General features: G+C 43.0%; 2 protein-coding genes across 3 annotated transcripts; both read right to left on the bottom strand.

The window, feature by feature from the left end:
- Positions 1 to 694: 694 nt before the first annotated feature.
- On the bottom strand, positions 695 to 6,448 carry LOC130222692 (gastrula zinc finger protein XlCGF57.1-like). Its single transcript, XM_056455221.1, has 2 exons — positions 6,427 to 6,448; positions 695 to 5,482 (listed from the first exon to the last, which is right to left on the bottom strand). Exons 1-2 carry the CDS (start codon positions 6,446 to 6,448, stop codon positions 4,350 to 4,352), a joined length of 1,155 nt encoding a protein of 384 aa, XP_056311196.1. The 3' UTR covers positions 695 to 4,349.
- Positions 6,449 to 13,660: 7,212 nt separating this feature from the next.
- LOC130222077 (uncharacterized) lies at positions 13,661 to 19,380 on the bottom strand. 2 transcript variants are annotated; one of them, XM_056454702.1, is made up of 7 exons: positions 18,708 to 19,380; positions 17,733 to 17,784; positions 17,455 to 17,522; positions 16,243 to 17,249; positions 15,941 to 16,099; positions 15,696 to 15,788; positions 13,661 to 14,455 (listed from the first exon to the last, which is right to left on the bottom strand). In XM_056454702.1, the coding sequence occupies exons 3-7, from the start codon at positions 17,468 to 17,470 to the stop codon at positions 14,129 to 14,131; spliced, it is 1,602 nt and encodes a 533-aa protein (XP_056310677.1). In that variant the 5' UTR covers positions 17,471 to 17,522; positions 17,733 to 17,784; positions 18,708 to 19,380; the 3' UTR covers positions 13,661 to 14,128. The 2 variants fall into 2 exon arrangements, with proteins under 2 accessions (XP_056310677.1, XP_056310676.1); XM_056454701.1 differs by lacking the exon at positions 18,708 to 19,380 and having other exon boundaries at positions 17,733 to 17,825.
- Between the last annotated feature and the right edge of the window lie 72 nt (positions 19,381 to 19,452).

The raw sequence follows: 19,452 nt of genomic DNA, 5'->3' as shown, positions 1-19,452 counted from the left end.
GGAGCGCTCCTTTGCTCTAATCACACCTACAGCAAGCGATCATTTCCAGTGCTACCTCACGCGCCTTGCTCCCGCCTCTCGCGTAGCAATCCATGCATGTACCTCTCTTTCATACGCATATAATTTACAGCCATTCGTTAGTATATAATACAAAGCCATTAGTTTGTGCATAATTTACAGCCATTTGTTAGTACAAGCACATATCTTGACAACCTGGAAGACCTCTTTTCGCCAAAATAGCATCTGCATATGATCATGTTGTTTTCATACTTTCTAAATGATTCTCCTTATGTATACTATTTTGGCGAGGGTTGTTTTTGCCTTGTTCAACATATACATTGTCTAAATGTATTGCATACGCTCTGTCATAATGTTCTCACTTTGGCGCATGACCTGCTGTGCTTCAATCGTAAGGCCCTCAATTATAAGGCCCTGCATATTTGTATGTCTCTTCTGCATCACTCGAATATAGGTCTTTCTATAAGTTTTAACAGTTAAGTTTTGTCTGTTGTGTAGAAGGAGCTGAGGCGAAAGGCAATGTTCTCAATTTACCACTCAATCTAGGTTTCCTACTCTCACCTATGGTCATGACTGAAAGGACAAGATGTCAGATACAACCGGAAACATTTTACAAAGTGTTATGACCCGCTTGTTTGAGTCACAACATAAAAGAGAGATGAGCCAACAAAATAGCCTGAATGCAAAATATTTATTATAAAATTTAACTCATAGAACAACAAAAACAACCAACAAATGTCTATAGATAATAATGAAGACAAAGAACTTAGTATATAATCACAACAACACTTTAACTACATGATATAAGTAATGCAAAACAAAACTATCCTGGGGTAGCTGGCGCAACAACTTTTATATACCCATTGATGAGTAATGCAGGCATCCAATCAGTATTTACCACAATCTGGAGTCTTGGGATAATCACAGTGTATTAATATTGTAAAACTTCATACCTGTTGCTCTGCCTAAATCATAAAATATTCATCAAGTTTGTATTCTACTCAAAAAAGTAAATGTAGTAAACTAGAAATAATCTTGAACCCAAAAATAAAGAAACGTTACTAATAAAAGATGCAACACAGGACAATTGAATGGGCTTTCTTAACTTGAGGCCCTGGTATACTGCAAACTAACCATCCTGGAGCTCCACCTTCTCTGTCGTGCGGTGTCATGCCAGTGATTTGTTTCTCATTTAGGGAGTCAGACAGAGAGTATAATCCAAAACAATACTAGCTACATGAATACACTGGAGAGTCGAGTAGAGATGTATCCACACCTGTACAATCACTTGCAAAGAGATTTTAAGCTGCATAGGTGCTGTTTGCCAGATGTTTATGAAACTGTTCTTCTCTCAGCCACCATCATTGTGTTTACGGCAAATGCAAGGAGCGCAACACATTTACAACCCCACCTACTGCAGTGTAGGAGTGTTGGAAAATGCTCTGATTACTAAAGTAACCCTCATTCCCCGAGGAGGGGAACGGAAATGCTATAGTGGATTTTTAATCCACGTATGGGGATTTCATTCAGAAAGCCAATCATCTGAAAGAGTATGTAAACGGGCCAATGAAATGCCAAAGGAACTGGCAGTGTCAGTGATGCTTGTTGCAATCAATTTAGCATAAAACCACAGCAAAAGCAAGATGAGGCATCCTTTTTAAGCCGAAGAGACTGATATCTACGGCTAAGGAACAATCATTATGGCGATGCAATATAGCGTTTCCGTTCCCCGAGGTTACTTTAGTAACCAGAGCGTTCCCCTTTGGATGGGGAACTTCAATGCTATAGTGGATTTTTAAGCCACGTATGGGGAAATGTCTGGAAAACGCCATAATAACTGCACCTTACCTTCCCCTCTGATGAGAGGATAGCCAGGCATAGCGTGAGCGTGCCTGCATCATAGAGAGGCGCGGTCTTCCAACGTGATCCCTGGCCCTTACTTATCCCACTTCAAAGAAGATTTACGGATTTAGATATAGATTTTTCAGGAGCCGTAAGCATCTAGATAATTCTAGGAATTGAATACGACGGTACATTGGGAAATCGTGCAGTCCCGAAGGGGAGGATGTTGCGGAGGCCACTTGCTTCCCAAATGGGGAGATGATGGCAGAATATATGGACTAGCCCTGAGAAGGGGGAGTACGCATATAATAAGATGATTAGCAGAGAGGCAAGACCTGTGCGGACCTGTGAGTGGGGGACTGCATCGTGGCTGAATAATCGCCTAGTGGGGATCACGCATAGCGGGCACCTATACCCAAAATGTGGGCTGACCAGAGGGCAGACCTACAATGTAATGGGCCAGCTAGTGACTCCTCCGCTGAGTCAGTGATGGGGGCCTTGGAGGAATCTGCAGGGCTCACCTAAGCGGGGAATAAGCGCACGTATCTCTGTGTTAGGGAGAATGGCGTGTTTCAACACCTTAACAGAGTTGTTTCCTCAATCACCAAGGGTTACCTAATACCCTTGAGGAAACCGGCTCCACTCGCAGATTGTAAAACCTTGCAAATGTATTAGGTGTCGCCCAGCCCGCAGCTCTACAGATGTCTGTTAGAGAGGTGCCGTGTGCACGCGCCCAAGAGGATGCGATGCTCCGAGTGGAGTGCGCACGCACTCCTGGGGGACACGACTCACCCAGGCTCAGGTAAGCAAGAGAGATGGCATCCACTATCCAGGTTTGGCATCCAGGTCTGGTTGGGCCAGGGGGGCGCAACTAGCAAGACCTGCTCCTCGTCCTCCCTGACCTTGCACAGTAACTGCACAAGCAGGCTCACTGGAGGAAACGCATATTTGCTTATGCCCAGAGGCCCGCTGTGGGCCAGTGCATCCGTGCTGAGAGAGCCCTCGGTCAGGGAAAAAAACTACTGGCAATGAGCATTCTCAGGGAAAGCTAACAGACCGATCTGGGCTTCCCCGAATCGTGCCCATATCAGCTAAACCGACTCGGGGTGGAGTCTCCATTCTCCGGGACGTAAAGGCTGCCGTGAGCACGCGTCGGCTGCACGGTTGAGCTTGCCTGGACTGTGAATGGCGCGCATCAATTTCAGCTGCGTATGACTCCAAAGGAGCAGACGGCGGGCGATCTGAGACATGCGGCTTCTGAAAAGGACGTGCTGCACGACTGTGTTGCTCTTTTAGAAAATTTGCAACTTTGTACGCACCGCTCTGGAGGACCGGACCCAAAGAACGCCAGGCAAGGGAGAAGCCCAGCTCAACCGTCTGCCACCTCATGTACACACTCTGGACTGGGAGACCATTCTCGTTCGCTCAAAATTGCTGGATATCAGCAGGAGGAACCCTCATCGACTCTCTCAGAAGGCTGTAGAAGTCTCTGAAGCGAAAAGGATGCCTCATCTTGCTTTCGCTGTGATTTTATTGCCAAATTGATTGCAACAATTTGTATATTTGCACTCCCTATTTACTTCTAATTTTTTAAAATATATTTATTATCTGTTTTTTGTCCTGTCTCTGTTATCCTGTTGGACTGTAGAAGCTCTCTCACGAAAACAAATTCCTCGTATGTGTGAACATATCTGGCAATAAAGCTCTTTCTGATTCTGACAAGCATCAGGTGTGCAAGCTGACGCTGCCAATTCATTCATTGTTTTGCTGCATTCATATCATGTGTGCAACTTTATGTCCATGTGTTTCTTAAGCTGCGCCAAATGAGCGAAACTCTGTAGACATTGATCTGTACAGTTTCTCTCCAGTGTGAATCCTCCTCTGTTTTCAGATGTGTTCAATGATTAAACCTCTTGTCACAGTGTGAACACTTGTACGGTCTCTCCAGTGTGAATTGTCTGGTGCAGTTTCAATTTTAGAGCTGTAATAAAAGTCCTCTCACACTCAAGCACATATACTCTTTCACACCAGTGTGGATCTTCATGTGTTCATTAAGGATTGCTGATCAGTTGAAACTCTTCCCACACTAAATGAATGTGAACGGTTTCTCTCCAGTGTGGGTCTTTATGAGTTTATGAAGGTCTGAGGATTTGCTGAAACTCATCCCAAAACGAAGCTAGAGTTTGAGCATGCGAAATTCTGCTGTATGGCACTGCGAAAAGGGGCGGGATTAAACAGGATGAGTAGACATTAAAAAAAGTGAGCGATTGGTCCATATTTTACATTTCCATACAGAGAGGTCATGTTTTGATCTTCGATTGGTCTCAAACAGTCAAGTGATGCGATTTCCCAGGTCACAGTTCACCAAGCTTGAACTTTGCAAGGCAGTGAACTCCGAAATTTGATGCACAAACTAGGTTTCCGGTCTGATGTATTCGCATGCGTATGAATGGAAGTCTATGGGGAGAAAAGTCCAGTGTGACCGCGGCTTAAGTGCAAGAGAATGGTTTCTCTCCAGTTAGGATCTTCATGTGTAGATTAAGGGATGATGATCGGCTGAAACTCTTCCCACACTGAGTGCATGTGAATGGTTTCTCTCCAGTGTGGATCTTCATGTGTAAATTAAGGTTTGATGAGCTGTTAAAACTCTTCCCACACTGAGTGCATGTGAATGGTTTCTCTCCTGTGTGGATCTTCTTGTGTTCATCAAGGTGTGTTGATTGGCTGAAACTCTTCCCACACTGAGTGCATGTGAATGGTTTCTCTCCAGTGTGGATCCACATGTGTTGATTAAGGGATGATGAGCGGATGAAACTCTTCCCACACTGAGTGCATGTGAATGGTTTCTCTCCAGTGTGGATCCACATGTGTTGATTAAGAGATGATAATTGGCTGAAACTCTTCCCACACTGAGTGCATGTGAATGGTTTCTCTCCAGTGTGGATCCTCATGTGTAGATAAAGAGATGATGATTGGTTGAAACTCTTCCCACAATGAGTGCATGTGAATGGTTTCTCTCCAGTGTGGATCCTCATGTGTTGATTAAGGTGTGATGAGCTGTTAAAACTCTTCCCACACTGAGTGCATGTGAATGGTTTCTCTCCAGTGTGGATCCTCATGTGTTGATGAAAGTTTGATGATTGGCTGAAACTCTTTCTACACTGAGCGCATGTGAATGGTTTCTCTCTATTGTGGATCCTCATGTGTAGATTAAGGTGTGATGAGCAGTTGAAACTCTTCCCACACTGAGTGCATGTGAATGGTTTCTCTCCAGTGTGGATCCTCATGTGTAGAATAAGGGATGATGATTGGCTGAAACTCTTTCCACATTGAAGACATGTGAATGGTTTCTCTCCAGTGTGGTTCATCATGTGTAGATTAAGGGATGATGATTGGCTGAAACTCTTCCCACACTGAGTGCATGTGAATGGTCTCTCTCCAGTGTGGATCATCATGTGAATTTTAAGAGTGTCTTTTCTTCCAAAACTCTTTCCACACTGAGTGCAGGTGAAACGATTCTTGTCTCTCCTTTTCAAAATACCATCAGTCTGTAAATGAGTTTTTTCCTCAGTTTTGACATGATGTTCCTCCACTTTACTCCCCTCATTCTCTTCAATTAGGTCTGAAATAGATAAATTAAGCATTAGTTTTCATTAAGTCTTATTTATCTAGTGCCTTTACAATGTAAATTGTGTCAAAGCCTCTTAACATAGAAGTTATAGTAAATGGACTCTATGCACAAACTCTGCTGACGTGTTTCCGGTAGATTCTGAGTCAGTCTCTCTACTTCTGCATAGCGCGTTCTACAGCGAAATCTAATAGCGGCGAAACCTAAACGGATTAGAACATGACAAAGAAGGGATATTTACACTTAAATTGATGAGGATCTTGTGCCAGTGGATGTCCAGCATCTGGAACATCATTGTTCAGTTCCAAAATCCACAATAGTTTATTAGTACACCAGGGGCCCATTTCAGAAAGGAGTTTAAGTGATCACTTAGAGTATTTTAACTCTGAAAAACCCTGAAACCCAGAGTATTTAATTCCCTGAAATGGAAACTCTGGGTTTTCCACTTCAAAATGGCAGGTTTGCTAAACTCGAGAAAGCAGGGTAAGTCAAGTCTGTTTCTGAAAGAGAGGTAACTTTAACTCAGAGTCAGTTACTGTGGTAACTTACTCTGTGAACCTAACCTGGTCAGGAGCAGGTTTTATTCTCTAAACTCTGAGTTTCTGTTGGTCTCCTCCCCTTTTTTAAAGACGAAGCTGTATTTCTCGCCTTAGCCTTACATTTCCAACCAGTGACTGTATAAAATATGGATGACGCGACAGCGCCATTTCCCATTGAACGATTTGAGGGAAAAATGCCTCTGTGACGGGTACAACTGTCGCAAAAGACTGCTGAAATTGAAGCCTGGGCATGCGCAGAAGGACTCTCTGATGGCGCCAGAGGAGGAGCTGCAGAATCGAGCTTCCAACCAAACGCTTGATGCTAACCCTAAATCATGCCTTTAAAAGATAAATACAGCAAGATTCCTAAATATAAACAGGATATTTACACATCCCAACCCTGCAATTCGTCAATTTGCATGGTTTCCGCTACATTCATTCTTCCATGGCGGGGCGCCACGCCAAGATTCATCCTGCCACGGCTACATTACAGCTTCTCATTCAAAACATCCTATTTTTCTAATAGCAGGTGATAATCGCACCAAAACGTATTAAAAGGCTAGTGAATTAGAACAGCGCGAACTTTTCTGTATCCGACCGTAGTAGTGCTGTGCGTCATTTGTTTAACCTTTTAAGTTTCGTGCTGACTGACTGGCTGACTGTGACAGGTGCGTGAGGCCAGCAAACACGACGTATAGCCGTTTTACTTTATTTTAGACGCATTAATACCGGAGGGATTCATAAATATTCCTAGCAAATCTAATAAATGCTGGGGACATACTCCTTACATAAACGCACTAAATCGCACTTCAGCAGCATTTATTTGAGAGAGCACAAGAAGATCTGCGCACTCTTAAAGCGGCTTATATTTGAGGGCGTGCAATAAGTTTTGTGCACGAGCAGAAGAAAATTGGCACGCAAGCAAAGAGATCCGCATGCTCGGAGGCTATTACATAAATGCGATCTCGACTTCTAATTGTTATGAAGCGGACAGGAGACAGAGGTAAGGAAACGTTAGGGTGTTTATTGAATGACAACAAGGAGCACATGAAGGATAGCCAGGAGGATCAGGAATGATGTTGGGGTCTTTTCCTCCGTGGCTGGGTAACAGGAATACACGAGGATGGACAGCACACACCAGATACAGCTGACAGAGGATGACACAGACTTGGAAGGACTGGAAGACAGGACGATTCGGGAGGACCAGGAAGACTAGGAGGAATACAAAGAGAACAGGTAAGTAAATCGTTTGTTTAGCTGAGGATGACTACGCTGAGTGGTCGCTCAGTTGTCCGCTTTCGTCGAGACGAGCCCGGACAATGAGCGACTGGAGTGCTGTGCTTTTATCTGGTGCTCGTGAATGTGATGCAGCTGTGTGCTCATTAGAAGTCAGGTGATGGTGATCTTCGTGAGTGGGGGTCGTGAGAGCCTGACCAATCCATGACAGTACCCCCCTCCCCAGGGCCCGCTCCTGAGGGCCGACACCTCCGACGCCGTGGTGGTCTCCCTCTGCCTCTAGGCGCTGGGAACTCAGGGTGGCTCTCATGAAACTCCACCATGAGACTAGGATCGAGAATATCAGCTCTGGGAACCCATGTCCTTTCTTCGGGGCCGTACCCTTCCCAGTCCACCAGGTACTCCAACTGGCCACCACGACGTCGGGAACGCAAGATCTCCTTCACGGCGTAGACGGCTCCTTCTTCTAGGAGCAGTGGAGGAGGGGGTTCCTCTTCGTGGTCAGGCTCTGTGGAGGGAAGAACAGGATCGTGATAGGGTTTCAGGAGTGATACGTGGAATGTAGGGTGAATACGGTAGTGAGAGGGTAATTGTAGTTTGTAGGTGACGGGGTTAACCTGTTCCACGATGGTGAAGGGACCAACAAATCGGGGACTTAACTTGCGAGAGGGCAGTCGCATGCGTATGTCCCGGGTGGATAGCCACACCTTTTGTCCGGGTGTGTATCTGGGTTCTTCAGACCTTCTCCTATCGGCGGTTACCTTGCTTCGACGGACTGCCCTCTGCAGATGTTGATGAGCCTCGTCCCAGACTCTCTCGCTCTCCCGGAACCAGTGATCCACTGCGGGGACATCAGATGGTTCGCCATCCCAGGGAAAGAGCGGTGGTTGGAAGCCCAGGACGCACTGGAATGGCGTGAGTCCGGTGGAGGGTTGCCGCAGTGAATTTTGGGCATATTCTGCCCAGCCCAAATACTGGCTCCAGGAGTTCTGGTGACCACTGCAGAAGGTCCTCAGGAACCGTCCCACCTCCTGAATCTTCCTCTCTGTCTGCCCGTTGGTTTGGGGATGATATCCAGAAGAGAGGCTGACGGCCACACCTAGGAGCTTGAAGAAGGCTTTCCATAGACGTGAGATGAACTGTGGACCTCTGTCCGACACAATATCTTCTGGAATACCAAATGACCTGAAGACTTGATTAAAGATATTGTCGGCAGTTTCAAAGGCTGTGGGAAGACCTTTCAGAGGGATTAGTTTGACAAACTTTGAGAATCTATCTACTATGACTAGAATACAGGTATTACCTTCTGACGAAGGGAGGTCAGTGATAAAGTCCACTCCTAGGTGTGACCAGGGACGGTTCGGAATCGGCAAGGGATGGAGCTTTCCAGCGGGTAGATGACGTGGGCTCTTGGATTGGGCACAGTCCTTACAGCCCTGAACATATTGCCTCACATCCCTTGCCATGTTTGGCCACCAGAATCGTTGGGATACTAGCGAGAGAGTATTGTTGATCCCTGGATGTCCAGTGCCTAGCGAGGTATGTAAGGAGTGGATCAGATCTACCCGGTGTTCAGGTGGTATGAACTGCCGATGAGGAGGGCATCCCGGCGGAGCAGGGGCTTCCGGAGTGGCAACGACTGGAGGAGCGTTCCAGGTGATCGGACAAATGGAGATGTGTTCGGGAAGAATCTTCGTTGGGAGTTCTTCATGATCGTGATGCTCGTGTAAACGAGAGAGAGCGTCTGCTCTTAGATTCTTGGGTCCTGGACGATAGGAAATGGAGAAATCAAAACGTGAGAAGAAAAGTGACCATCTGGCTTGACGTGGACATAGTCTCTTGGCCTCTTTGATGTATTGGAGGTTTTTGTGATCTGTGATCACCTGGAACGGATGTTTGGCTCCCTCCAACCAGTGACGCCACTCCTCCAAGGCTAGCTTGATTGCTAGAAGCTCCCTGTCTCCTATGCTGTAATTCTGCTCCGCCGGGCTCAACTTCCGAGAGAAATAGGCACAGGGATGCAGTCGGGGCGGTGTATCATGATGTTGAGATAATACTGCCCCGACGCCGGTGGTGGATGCGTCCACTTCCACCACGAAAGGAAGATTTGGGTCAGGATGAGTCAGGAGTGGGGCCCTTGTGAACTCCTTCTTAAGAAGGCGGAAGGCTGCGGCTGCTTCTTTGGTCCACTCCAGTCCTTTGGGTTTACCCTTGAGGAGATTAGTGAGAGGTGATGTAATCCTGCTGTAGTCCTTGATAAACCGTCTATAAAAGTTAGCAAACCCAAGAAACCTCTGGAGCTCCTTAATGGAAGTGGGTTCTGACCAGGATAGAACAGCCTCAATTTTCTTCCCATCCATACGTATACCGGTTTGGTCAATGATGTATCCCAAGAAATGAATCGACTTCTGGTGGAATGAGCATTTCTCCGCTTTGAGGTAGAGGTGATGTTCTCTCAATGTGTGTAGGACCTCCGCAACGTGTTGGCGATGTTCGGCCTCACTCCGGGAGTAAATGAGGATGTCATCTATGTACACTATTACACAGTGGTGAAGAAACTCCCGGAGGACTTCATGAATGAAGTTTTGGAATACGGAGGGGGCGTTGACCAGACCGTAAGGCATGACCTCATATTCATAGTGGCCAGTAGGGGTCACGAATGCTGTCTTCCATTGGTCCCCCTCACGTATTCTTATCAGATTATACGCGCTGCGGAGGTCCAATTTAGTGAAGACTTTAGCTTCTCGGAGCTGTTCCAAAGCGGCTGGTACCAGAGGAAGGGGATATCGGTATTTTACTGTACCGTTATTTAGGACCCTGTAGTCGATGCATGGACGCAGCCCTCCGTCCTTCTTGGCCACAAAGAAGAAGCTTGAGGCGGCTGGTGATTTTGAGTGACGTATGTACCCCTGACTCAGAGCCTCCCTTATGTAATCTTCCATTGCCTGATTCTCTGGAAGCGAGAGCGGGTAGATCCTACCTCTTGGCAACTGGGCATCTGGAACTAGGTCGATCGCGCAGTCCCATGGCCGATGCGGCGGTAGCTGGGAAGCTCTCTTGGGGCAGAAGACATCATGAAAGGAGCTGTACTCCTTAGGAATGTGGATAGACTGCTTCTCAGGAGGGCTCTCGACCGATGTTGCAAACAAAGAAATGGGGTTCCGACCTTGAAGAGGGAGATTTGGAAAACAGGCAGGTGTACATCCAGATCCCCATTTCTTTATCTCTCCTGTGCCCCAAGAGATGATGGGATCGTGCTTCACCAGCCACGGGCGCCCTAGAATGATGTCCATATTTGCACCCTCCAGAACCAGAAATTGAATCCTCTCTTGATGTAACAACCCCACTTGAAGAAGGATGTCTTCGCATTGTCGATGGATACGGGTCGAAGATCGAGTGCACTGGGTTATCGGTTGTATCTGGTATATATGCGAGGACGCCCTCAGTACGGAGGTGGAGTTGACGACAGAGGGATTGGGAGATGAAGTTCCCTGCTGACCCGGAGTCGATGAGGGCTGTGACAAGGAGAGAAATAGAGGCAGTAGTTATTTGTACGGTGGTAGTAAGTGGTTTACATTGTTCAATATTCGTACTGAATACACTCACTGAAGTCCGAATGGGACGAAGGGGACACTCCATACGGGTGTGTCCACTGACACCGCAGTATAGACACAGACCCCGGGTCAGCCTCCTCTGTCGTTCCGCTGATGTCAGTCTTCCAGACTCTATTATCATGGGTTCTGGTTCTGGAGAGGCTGTTGACTCAGGCGATTGGAGGAGTGCAGACGAGGGGGGTGATGGTGTCCTGTTGATAGGAACGGAGACGATCGGAACATCGGAGAGAATGTTGGATGAATCTCTCCAGACCCATTGTATCATCTAATGTGGCCAGTTGGATTCGGAGAGTGGGTTCCAAGCCGAGCCGGTACGTGGTCAACAACGATCTCTCATTCCATCCACTTGCAGCTGCTAGAGTGCGAAACCGGAGAGCATATTCCTGTGTAGATAGAGTACCTTGCTTTAGATGATACAGCTGCTCTCCAGCGGCTACTTCCCCATCAGAACGTCCAAACACCTCTTTGAAATACTCCGTGAAGGTAGTGATGGAATTCATGACCGGCCCGGCTTGGTTCCAGATCGTCTCAGCCCATTTAAGTGCAGGTCCAGAGAGTAGAGATACGATGTAGGCGATCTTCGACTTATCTGTGGGATATAGAGAAGGTTGCATTTCGAATATGAGGGAACATTGTAACAGAAAACCATTGCACTCCCCCGCTCCGCCTGAGTAGGGCGCTGGTCGGGCCATGGGACTGGAAGGAAGGGCCGAAGAAGAAACTGTGGAGGCGGAAGTGCTCGGTGCTGGTGGTGCGTTGGAAAGTGGAGCTGGTGGCTGTAGAATCCGCTTCAACTGGTCCACCAGCTCTTGAAGGTGATCGGGGGTGCTCATGTTGTCGTCGTTATAGGTCCGGGCTTCTGTTATGAAGCGGACAGGAGACAGAGGTAAGGAAACGTTAGGGTGTTTATTGAATGACAACAAGGAGCACATGAAGGATAGCCAGGAGGATCAGGAATGATGTTGGGGTCTTTTCCTCCGTGGCTGGGTAACAGGAATACACGAGGATGGACAGCACACACCAGATACAGCTGACAGAGGATGACACAGACTTGGAAGGACTGGAAGACAGGACGATTCGGGAGGACCAGGAAGACTAGGAGGAATACAAAGAGAACAGGTAAGTAAATCGTTTGTTTAGCTGAGGATGACTACGCTGAGTGGTCGCTCAGTTGTCCGCTTTCGTCGAGACGAGCCCGGACAATGAGCGACTGGAGTGCTGTGCTTTTATCTGGTGCTCGTGAATGTGATGCAGCTGTGTGCTCATTAGAAGTCAGGTGATGGTGATCTTCGTGAGTGGGGGTCGTGAGAGCCTGACCAATCCATGACACTAATACTGCGCTCACGACATTTGTCATTGAAATAACGCCACAGGTAGTTGGTAGATCTGTGTAAAAAAGGCCTGCCGCCACACCTGGAAAAAATTCTAGAGGAAACACTGATTTGTACAAAAAAATGTTCAGTATTAATGCATCGACTGATGTCTATCAGCTGCTGCAACATCGCTTGTATTGTTTATTATTTTTTGCTTGTATTGTATTGTGTTGTTCGCTAGTATATTGTTTATTATTTTTTGCCTCTGTTTTCATTTGGTTTATTCCATGCCTTCATTATATCTGGCAAAAAGGAATTTACATTCTTTTTAATGTTTATTAGGAGTTTTCAAATAAAAAGCCAACAGTAAATGATGTATATAATAAATTTATAACATTTACAGCTCTATTTGTTATATAATTTTCGGTTTCTAGAACAGTAATATTTTATAACAGCAAATTCAGTAGATTAACTCATCAAAATACAGAGATGTCCTGTAAATCAAGTTCAAATAACCTTACAGGAGATCAACATGGAGATCGGCTAACATTCGTTTTGTCTTCCTAATTATTATTTCAGACCCATTAAGGAATTACTGCTAGATAGCGATCACCTGTATTTTCCCCGTCGTACTTAAATTTGTTTACAATGTGTAATTTCTTGTGCAGCTTTTCTTGTTATTTTTTTTATATTTAAATTCTTGATTCTTGTGCAATACAAAATGTATTCTATTTTATTATTATTTGTTTAATACTTGTGCAATCAATACAGGTTTATTATTATTTATTTTGGCCTTTATTTGAATATTTGCGATATGTATGCTGTTTGCATTTTATTCAAAGGTTAAACTCAATGCCTACACTGTAAAATGTAATTAGTTGACCTTACTTAAAAAAAGTATGCAAACTCGTTGCCTCAAAAAAATTAAGCAAAGTAAACTTAAGATTAGTGAGTTAGAAAAGCTTGTTTTTTTTAAGTGTGCAGTACTAAATCAAGTAGTACAACTAACACAGTTTTTTTATGTTCATGTAACTTAATAGCCATGCTTAGTGTTAACTTAATTTTTTCATTTTGTGTGGATTGCTTGATATAAATTTAACCCCACTTAGAATTACTAAATACCTACAACTTAACACTTTCAGTTCTGCTCACTCATTTTTCAAGTTCACTTAAATTAAAGAAACCAATTTCCTTTAATGGGTCCTTGTTGCAGCTGCCCAGGTTTGGGTCCAACATGTGGCCTTTTCTCTTCCCCATTTATCTATTTTTGCTGTTACTATGTGATAAAGGCAAACACAACACAAACATATAATTTAAAAGAACACTCACTGGTTTGATTAAGCTCCATTACAAAATTTATTCAATGCACATTCAAGTACAAAACAGCAGCTAAACAACAAAGTTGTGGTTTGATTTAACTGTATAAAATGACAAAGAAAAATATGAAAAAAATAAAATAAAAACATTTCTGTGAGCTAATTGTATGCATGTAACAGTCTCCCAATATTAAACAGCTAACTACAGGACGACTTCAGTGCATGCAAAATCAGTGCATTTCTGATCAAAACCGAAAGTACAACAAATACTTTTGTGTCCCAAAGTGAGCAGTCCAAGGATTAAACCAACACAAATAAAAACATCATTAAAAGTTTTCCCAAAACACAAATGTAAACAGGATAACCTTGCTAGGTTATTTTCTGACATTAATATCTAATAACAACTAAACAACTCATTGCAACACAACGTGGCACTATTTCCACCATTAGCATACCTGCATAACATGGTAGACTTTAATGGAATATTCTTTTTTTTTTTTCATTGAGAACGTAAATAAAGCAAGAACAGTTCCATGAAAGCATCAAATTTCTCTGATAAGAGAACATTAATGGCTGCAAAGCTTACAAAGTGCTATCTGACAGTCGACGGCTCTTTACTGTTCTAACCCAGAAGACTATTCTTCAGAGTTAACAGTTTTGGTGGGAGGTTTTTCTTTCCCAGTCCAAGCATCACAGTCTGAATGAAGTTGAGTGTATTTGCCATGCATTTTGGGTAATCCAAATGCAATGCATATGTAAGACCAAACAAAAGACAAACTGCCTGAGGCAAGTTTTTAATATGTTCCATGACAATACCTCCCTCCAGAATGATGGCAGTGGAGATGGGCTGGAGGTCCACTGAGCTTTGACCCTCGTGAGGACCATCTTCACTGACAACTGTCAGCACACCAACAGTGATGCATTCTAGGGCCTCGTCTCTCTCTGCATCCTAAAAGACACACATTCTTCAGCATTGCAATTTATGCTATTCTAAAACATTCTTTTTTAGTGTTGTAATGTTATCAGAGAATATGGTTTTAAATATGTTTTCACACTGGATTGTTACAATAAAGCAAACAAAATATATTTGTTATGGTTAAACTAAAGCTATGGAGATACAAAAAGGTCTATACATTCTCAAAGAGTGACACTGACTTTTCAACCTACAAAATACATCAATCACTGTACAAAATGTATATTGAATTACATCTATGTCAACGCAGGTATAGTTTTATGTTCATGCAGACTGTAGGATTACAAATTTAAGAATATGTTTAAGAATCTATGGAGGACATTTTCTGCCAAATTTAAAGAAATTAAATGACTAAAATGAAAATTAAAACCAGATTAACGATTTCATTACAGAAAACTGTATGCAAAATGTGTGACAAAATTGAGAATGAAATGAAATGATTTCATTCTCATGGTGACAGTGCATCATCCCTGTCAAATTGAAAAATAAAATGCAATTGGTGATTTCACATTTCATTTTCACTACAGTCTCGAGGCAAGACAGCCAATATTAAATGAAAAGCCAAACGTGAAAAAGAAACTACAAATAGTTTTACAAAAGCTCTTTATTAACGCTCACGCAATAATAGTGACAACTCAAATTCAAATTGTAAATTTTAGTTTTCATTTTAATTCCTCTTATTTTGGTAAAGTGTGTGTGTGTGTGTGTGTCTGAGTCTGTGTTTGAATCTGTGTGTGAGTGCGAGCCTGTGTTTGAGTGTATGTGTGTGTGTCTGAGTCTGTGTTTGAGTGTGTGTGAGTGTGTGTCTGTGTTTGAATCTGTGTGTGTGTGAGTCTTTTTGAATATGTGAGTGTGTGTGAGCGTGTCAGTAAGTTTGTGTGTGTATGTGTGTGTGTGTGTGTGTGTGTGTGGTGTGTGGGTGTGTCCACCTCTAGGTTGGTGGGTGTGTGTGTGTAAAATTTGCAACAAGAAATCAGTGGAGCAGTCATAGAAACTGTGGCAATAGCAATGTCTTTAAGTTATCTGACACTAAGTGTTGGTAATGGAAATGTGTACTTGTCAATAATATTATATGATATATTTAACCCTTTTGTTGTGCCTTGATCAGACTTAACTGCAGCAGCTCGTGTTCTCAATAAAGAAAGAACCAAGTCTCCTGGTCTTCAATTCTAAGTGTTCTACAAGACCAAACTTTTTCTTATGTGCAAGTACTTACAGAGCAGGTCTTGTAGAATTCACTGGAGTCATCACCGAGTAAAATGGGAATGCCTTTGAGGACAACAGAGCGAAGTACTGTGACGTCTGGTGTCTAATGATACACAGAGAGAGAAAAGACCAGTTAACAGAGTAATTTGCAAGGCACAAGCAGATAGGAAATAAAATAGGTTGGTCTGGATGGTCTTATTTAGAGCTTGATTGATGAACTATCACACAGATCAAAAGCAAAATAAACCTACTTACCATCCAGCTCATGTGCTGCATCAGCTCCCTGAGTTTCTGGCCAATAGTTCCCTTTTTTGTTTTGAAAAGTTCAATGTAACGTGGGGCATACTGGTCCAGAGCCTCAAAGAAGTCTCCCTCAAGATTCTTACTGGCGATTCTATTAAACTCAGCAAACACCTGAAAAAGTAGAGAGGAGTGGGTAGGGATGGAAAGGTGGCAGAGGGATTAACATTCCAACAAGTGTTTGGATTTCTAGTCACACACCTTGAATTTATTTTTAATTTGCATTATTTTATTGGTTGAGAACAAAAATTGCTTACCTGTCTCTCTATGAAGAGTGCTGGCCATCGTTCAACCATGTTCTGTACAGCAGGCACCTTTTTTACAATTTCTTGTCTGCGTAGTGGGAATGATTGGTCCATCATTTGTGAAATGAGAGTGCCATTTGGTTGTTTTTTCTTCATTTCTTCCACTAGAACCATTCTGGCATTTTCTAGACTTGTTTCATCATGTCCTTCAGGTAAGTTAGGCAGGTAGTTTGCTTCACCTCTTCTTGGCCGCTTGATATTCTTGCTTGAGGATTCTCCCTCTGGGTTGCCTTTACTTCTTTTGCCTCCATTGATTGCTACATCCTCACATCCAGCTTTTCGAAGCTTTGTGCGATAATTGGCCATCTTAAATTTAAGGCTATTTTTCCAGCCATACCATCTGTGTGGTCCAGGCTCAGTGAGGCAGGGGTGTTTGCTAATCAGTGCTTTTGCAACACTGCTGAAGTCATCATCGTCAGGGTAAGCCTTGAAACTGTACATCGTCTCAGCAAGCTTTTCTAGTATGTCATGCTTCATATCTCGTGGTAGAGTCATATGTGTTTCATCTTTCATATAGGCAAGATCTGCCTGTCTGAGCCTATACTCAATATCTACTGAGAAATTGGGTATGTCAAAGAACTCTGGCCACTGTTGTCTTAGCGATGGTGATGCTCCTACAGGCGAAAGGATCTCAGTGTCTGCTGTGCTGCCCTCAGTGTCTGATGTTGTGGTGGGTGATGACAATGCTGTTAAATGGAGAGTCACAAGAGGGATGATTTTGACTGTAGCTCTTTCAGGTAAATCAGTTATTTCAGTCAAATTGCAGAGGGCATTATTGAAGTCTTGATCTTCATACTGCAGTTTAAAGTCATACTGCAGTGACAGTTTATCCACCAGTTGCACTTTGAATTCTTCAATGGACTGTGGTCTCTTATTTAAAGTCAACTTCCTAATATCATCTTCAGCGATGATGACTCTCAGTAACAACCTCTGGTCCATTTTGATAACTGTTTGAAAATCTGAAAAGAAAGAAAAGATAATTTTAGCATCAAGCCTAGCAACATAAAAAGACAAAAACACTAAAATGCAGTATCAGATTTGAAATACCAGAGCTATAGGAAAAACTAAATCCTTACAAAAATCTAATTATCAAGCTTTTAATCAATGAACTTCTTTAAGACAAGTGAACACAGCAGTACAAAAAGTAAATGGTAAATGACTCACTTATGTGCTTAGACATCAAGGGAACTGTAGTCCTGGGTATGATGGACTATAAATCGAACCCACAGTATCTATAAAGACAGTCCAGAAATACTAATTACATTAAATATTTGAAATTCAAAATATGCACAAAATATTCTGTATGATGAAATATACTATAATGAAATAATTCCAACACAAGATTTTCTTAGCTTTTGTTGTAATACAATTGCTCTGATGCAAGCATAACTTTTACTTTAGCATGCAATAATAATAATAATACAGTTATTAGTTGAAAATACCTTTTATTGCTGGGATTATGGAATGTGTGGATTGATCACCATCTGCTTGTGCCTGGAAGGGAACAGTTAAATAAAAATACAACAATTTAGCACAACCAAGTACATGTGAAAACTGAAACATAGGCCTATAACCCACAATGACAGCTCCTAGTATTAAAATGAACATATTATGTACAAGATGACTTTAAAGAATAATGTAAGCCACTGAGTATGCCAGCAAATATGTTCCCTATCATAGCAGACTATGATAAACTGAGTGAAAAGATCTTTTCAGACAGGTAAACACTCTTGTCTGTAACGTACCAAGACTGATCTGGGCAGTGGGTACTATGGTAAACATGGAAACAGCACAGCTACGAATATTGACTATAAAGTGCGAAGTGTTAAATAAAATAACATTAAGTTAGTTGACTGTGGTGATATCCCCAATCATATGTCGACACACAATGGTAATCCTGTTTTTGATAAGCACAGACTGTTATTGTTGGTAGCTAAAATTAGCATAGTCTTTACAGACTATCTTAAAATAAAATGATACATCCAGACTTGATCTGATGTTCTGCCTAAGCTTACAAACAACAGTTATAAAACTCAGGAAACTCCCAAACCGCCGGGATCAGTCTGTCATCATCATGCTAGCTGCTAGTCAGTACTCGATGACAAATGTTACCGGCATGGCAGGTGGGCGCGAGCGACCGTTAACGTTACTGCTAACGTTACACTAAAGTTTTTCCTCAATTTTAACGTGACAAAAGTATTGAAAGTTACCTATTTTCAATACCGAGGAAGTTATGGATTGAAAAAATAAAGTATCGACCAAGTTTCATCAAAATATAGCCACGTTATGTCCATAATATAGTTAGCTAGCGTTAGCCGACATTACTACACACATCATTACTAGCAGGCACAAAACACTGGCGCTGACTTACAGAAACAAAACGATCTGCGCAAGGGTAAATTAAAATATTTACTCACCAAATGAGTGTGCCAAGCACAAGAATCGCTGTTATGCTGACGATAAATCACAAGTGCCGTTGAAGCGATGTTTAGGTCCAGCTCAATGATATCCAGCTTCATCTGGTCGGTCAGTTGCGGGCAAGATGTGACGTATCGTTTGCAAAATTTCGAATCCCGCCACGCCAAGACCCGCCTTAAGAAGCAGCTTGATTGGTTGGGGATGATTGATTGATCTGCGCATGCCCACAGTGTCATAAACTTACTTTTTCTAAATTAATCCAGCTCAAGTAGACTGAGCTGGTAAGATTTTTCAACCTCAAAGTACTAGTAACTTACTAAAAGTGAGTGTTAATAGCAGGTTGATAAAAACTGATTAAGGTCAATTTACTATTTTCAATTAAATACCATGTTTGCTTTTACAGTGTACAGTTTGCGTTTACATAGTAGCCTGCGTTTGCTGTTATATCAACAAAAATGGTTGTAATAACGTTAATAATAACCGAGTTGGTACAGCAGACGGAGTCGGGACGAGGGGTTAGTCTCCAGCAGGTGAGGATCTAGCTAGCAGGAACTCACCGGAGTGTATTTTGCTATCAGGGTGGTTAGGCGTGTATCTGCAAACTAATAAAGCCCAAAAAATCCCTGACCTTACCGAATAAACAGTGTTCCACCAGATCCTGTATGTCAGAAACTATAGTTTACTGCTGAACTCATTTTATCATGGTAAAATAACACTGAAATCTAATAATAACACTTCAGTTTG

This window comes from Danio aesculapii, chromosome 4 (genome assembly GCF_903798145.1).
Source record: "Danio aesculapii chromosome 4, fDanAes4.1, whole genome shotgun sequence".
NCBI classification, from domain to species: Eukaryota; Metazoa; Chordata; class Actinopteri; order Cypriniformes; family Danionidae; genus Danio; species Danio aesculapii.
This window is presented reverse-complemented; position numbering and strand designations above follow the sequence as displayed.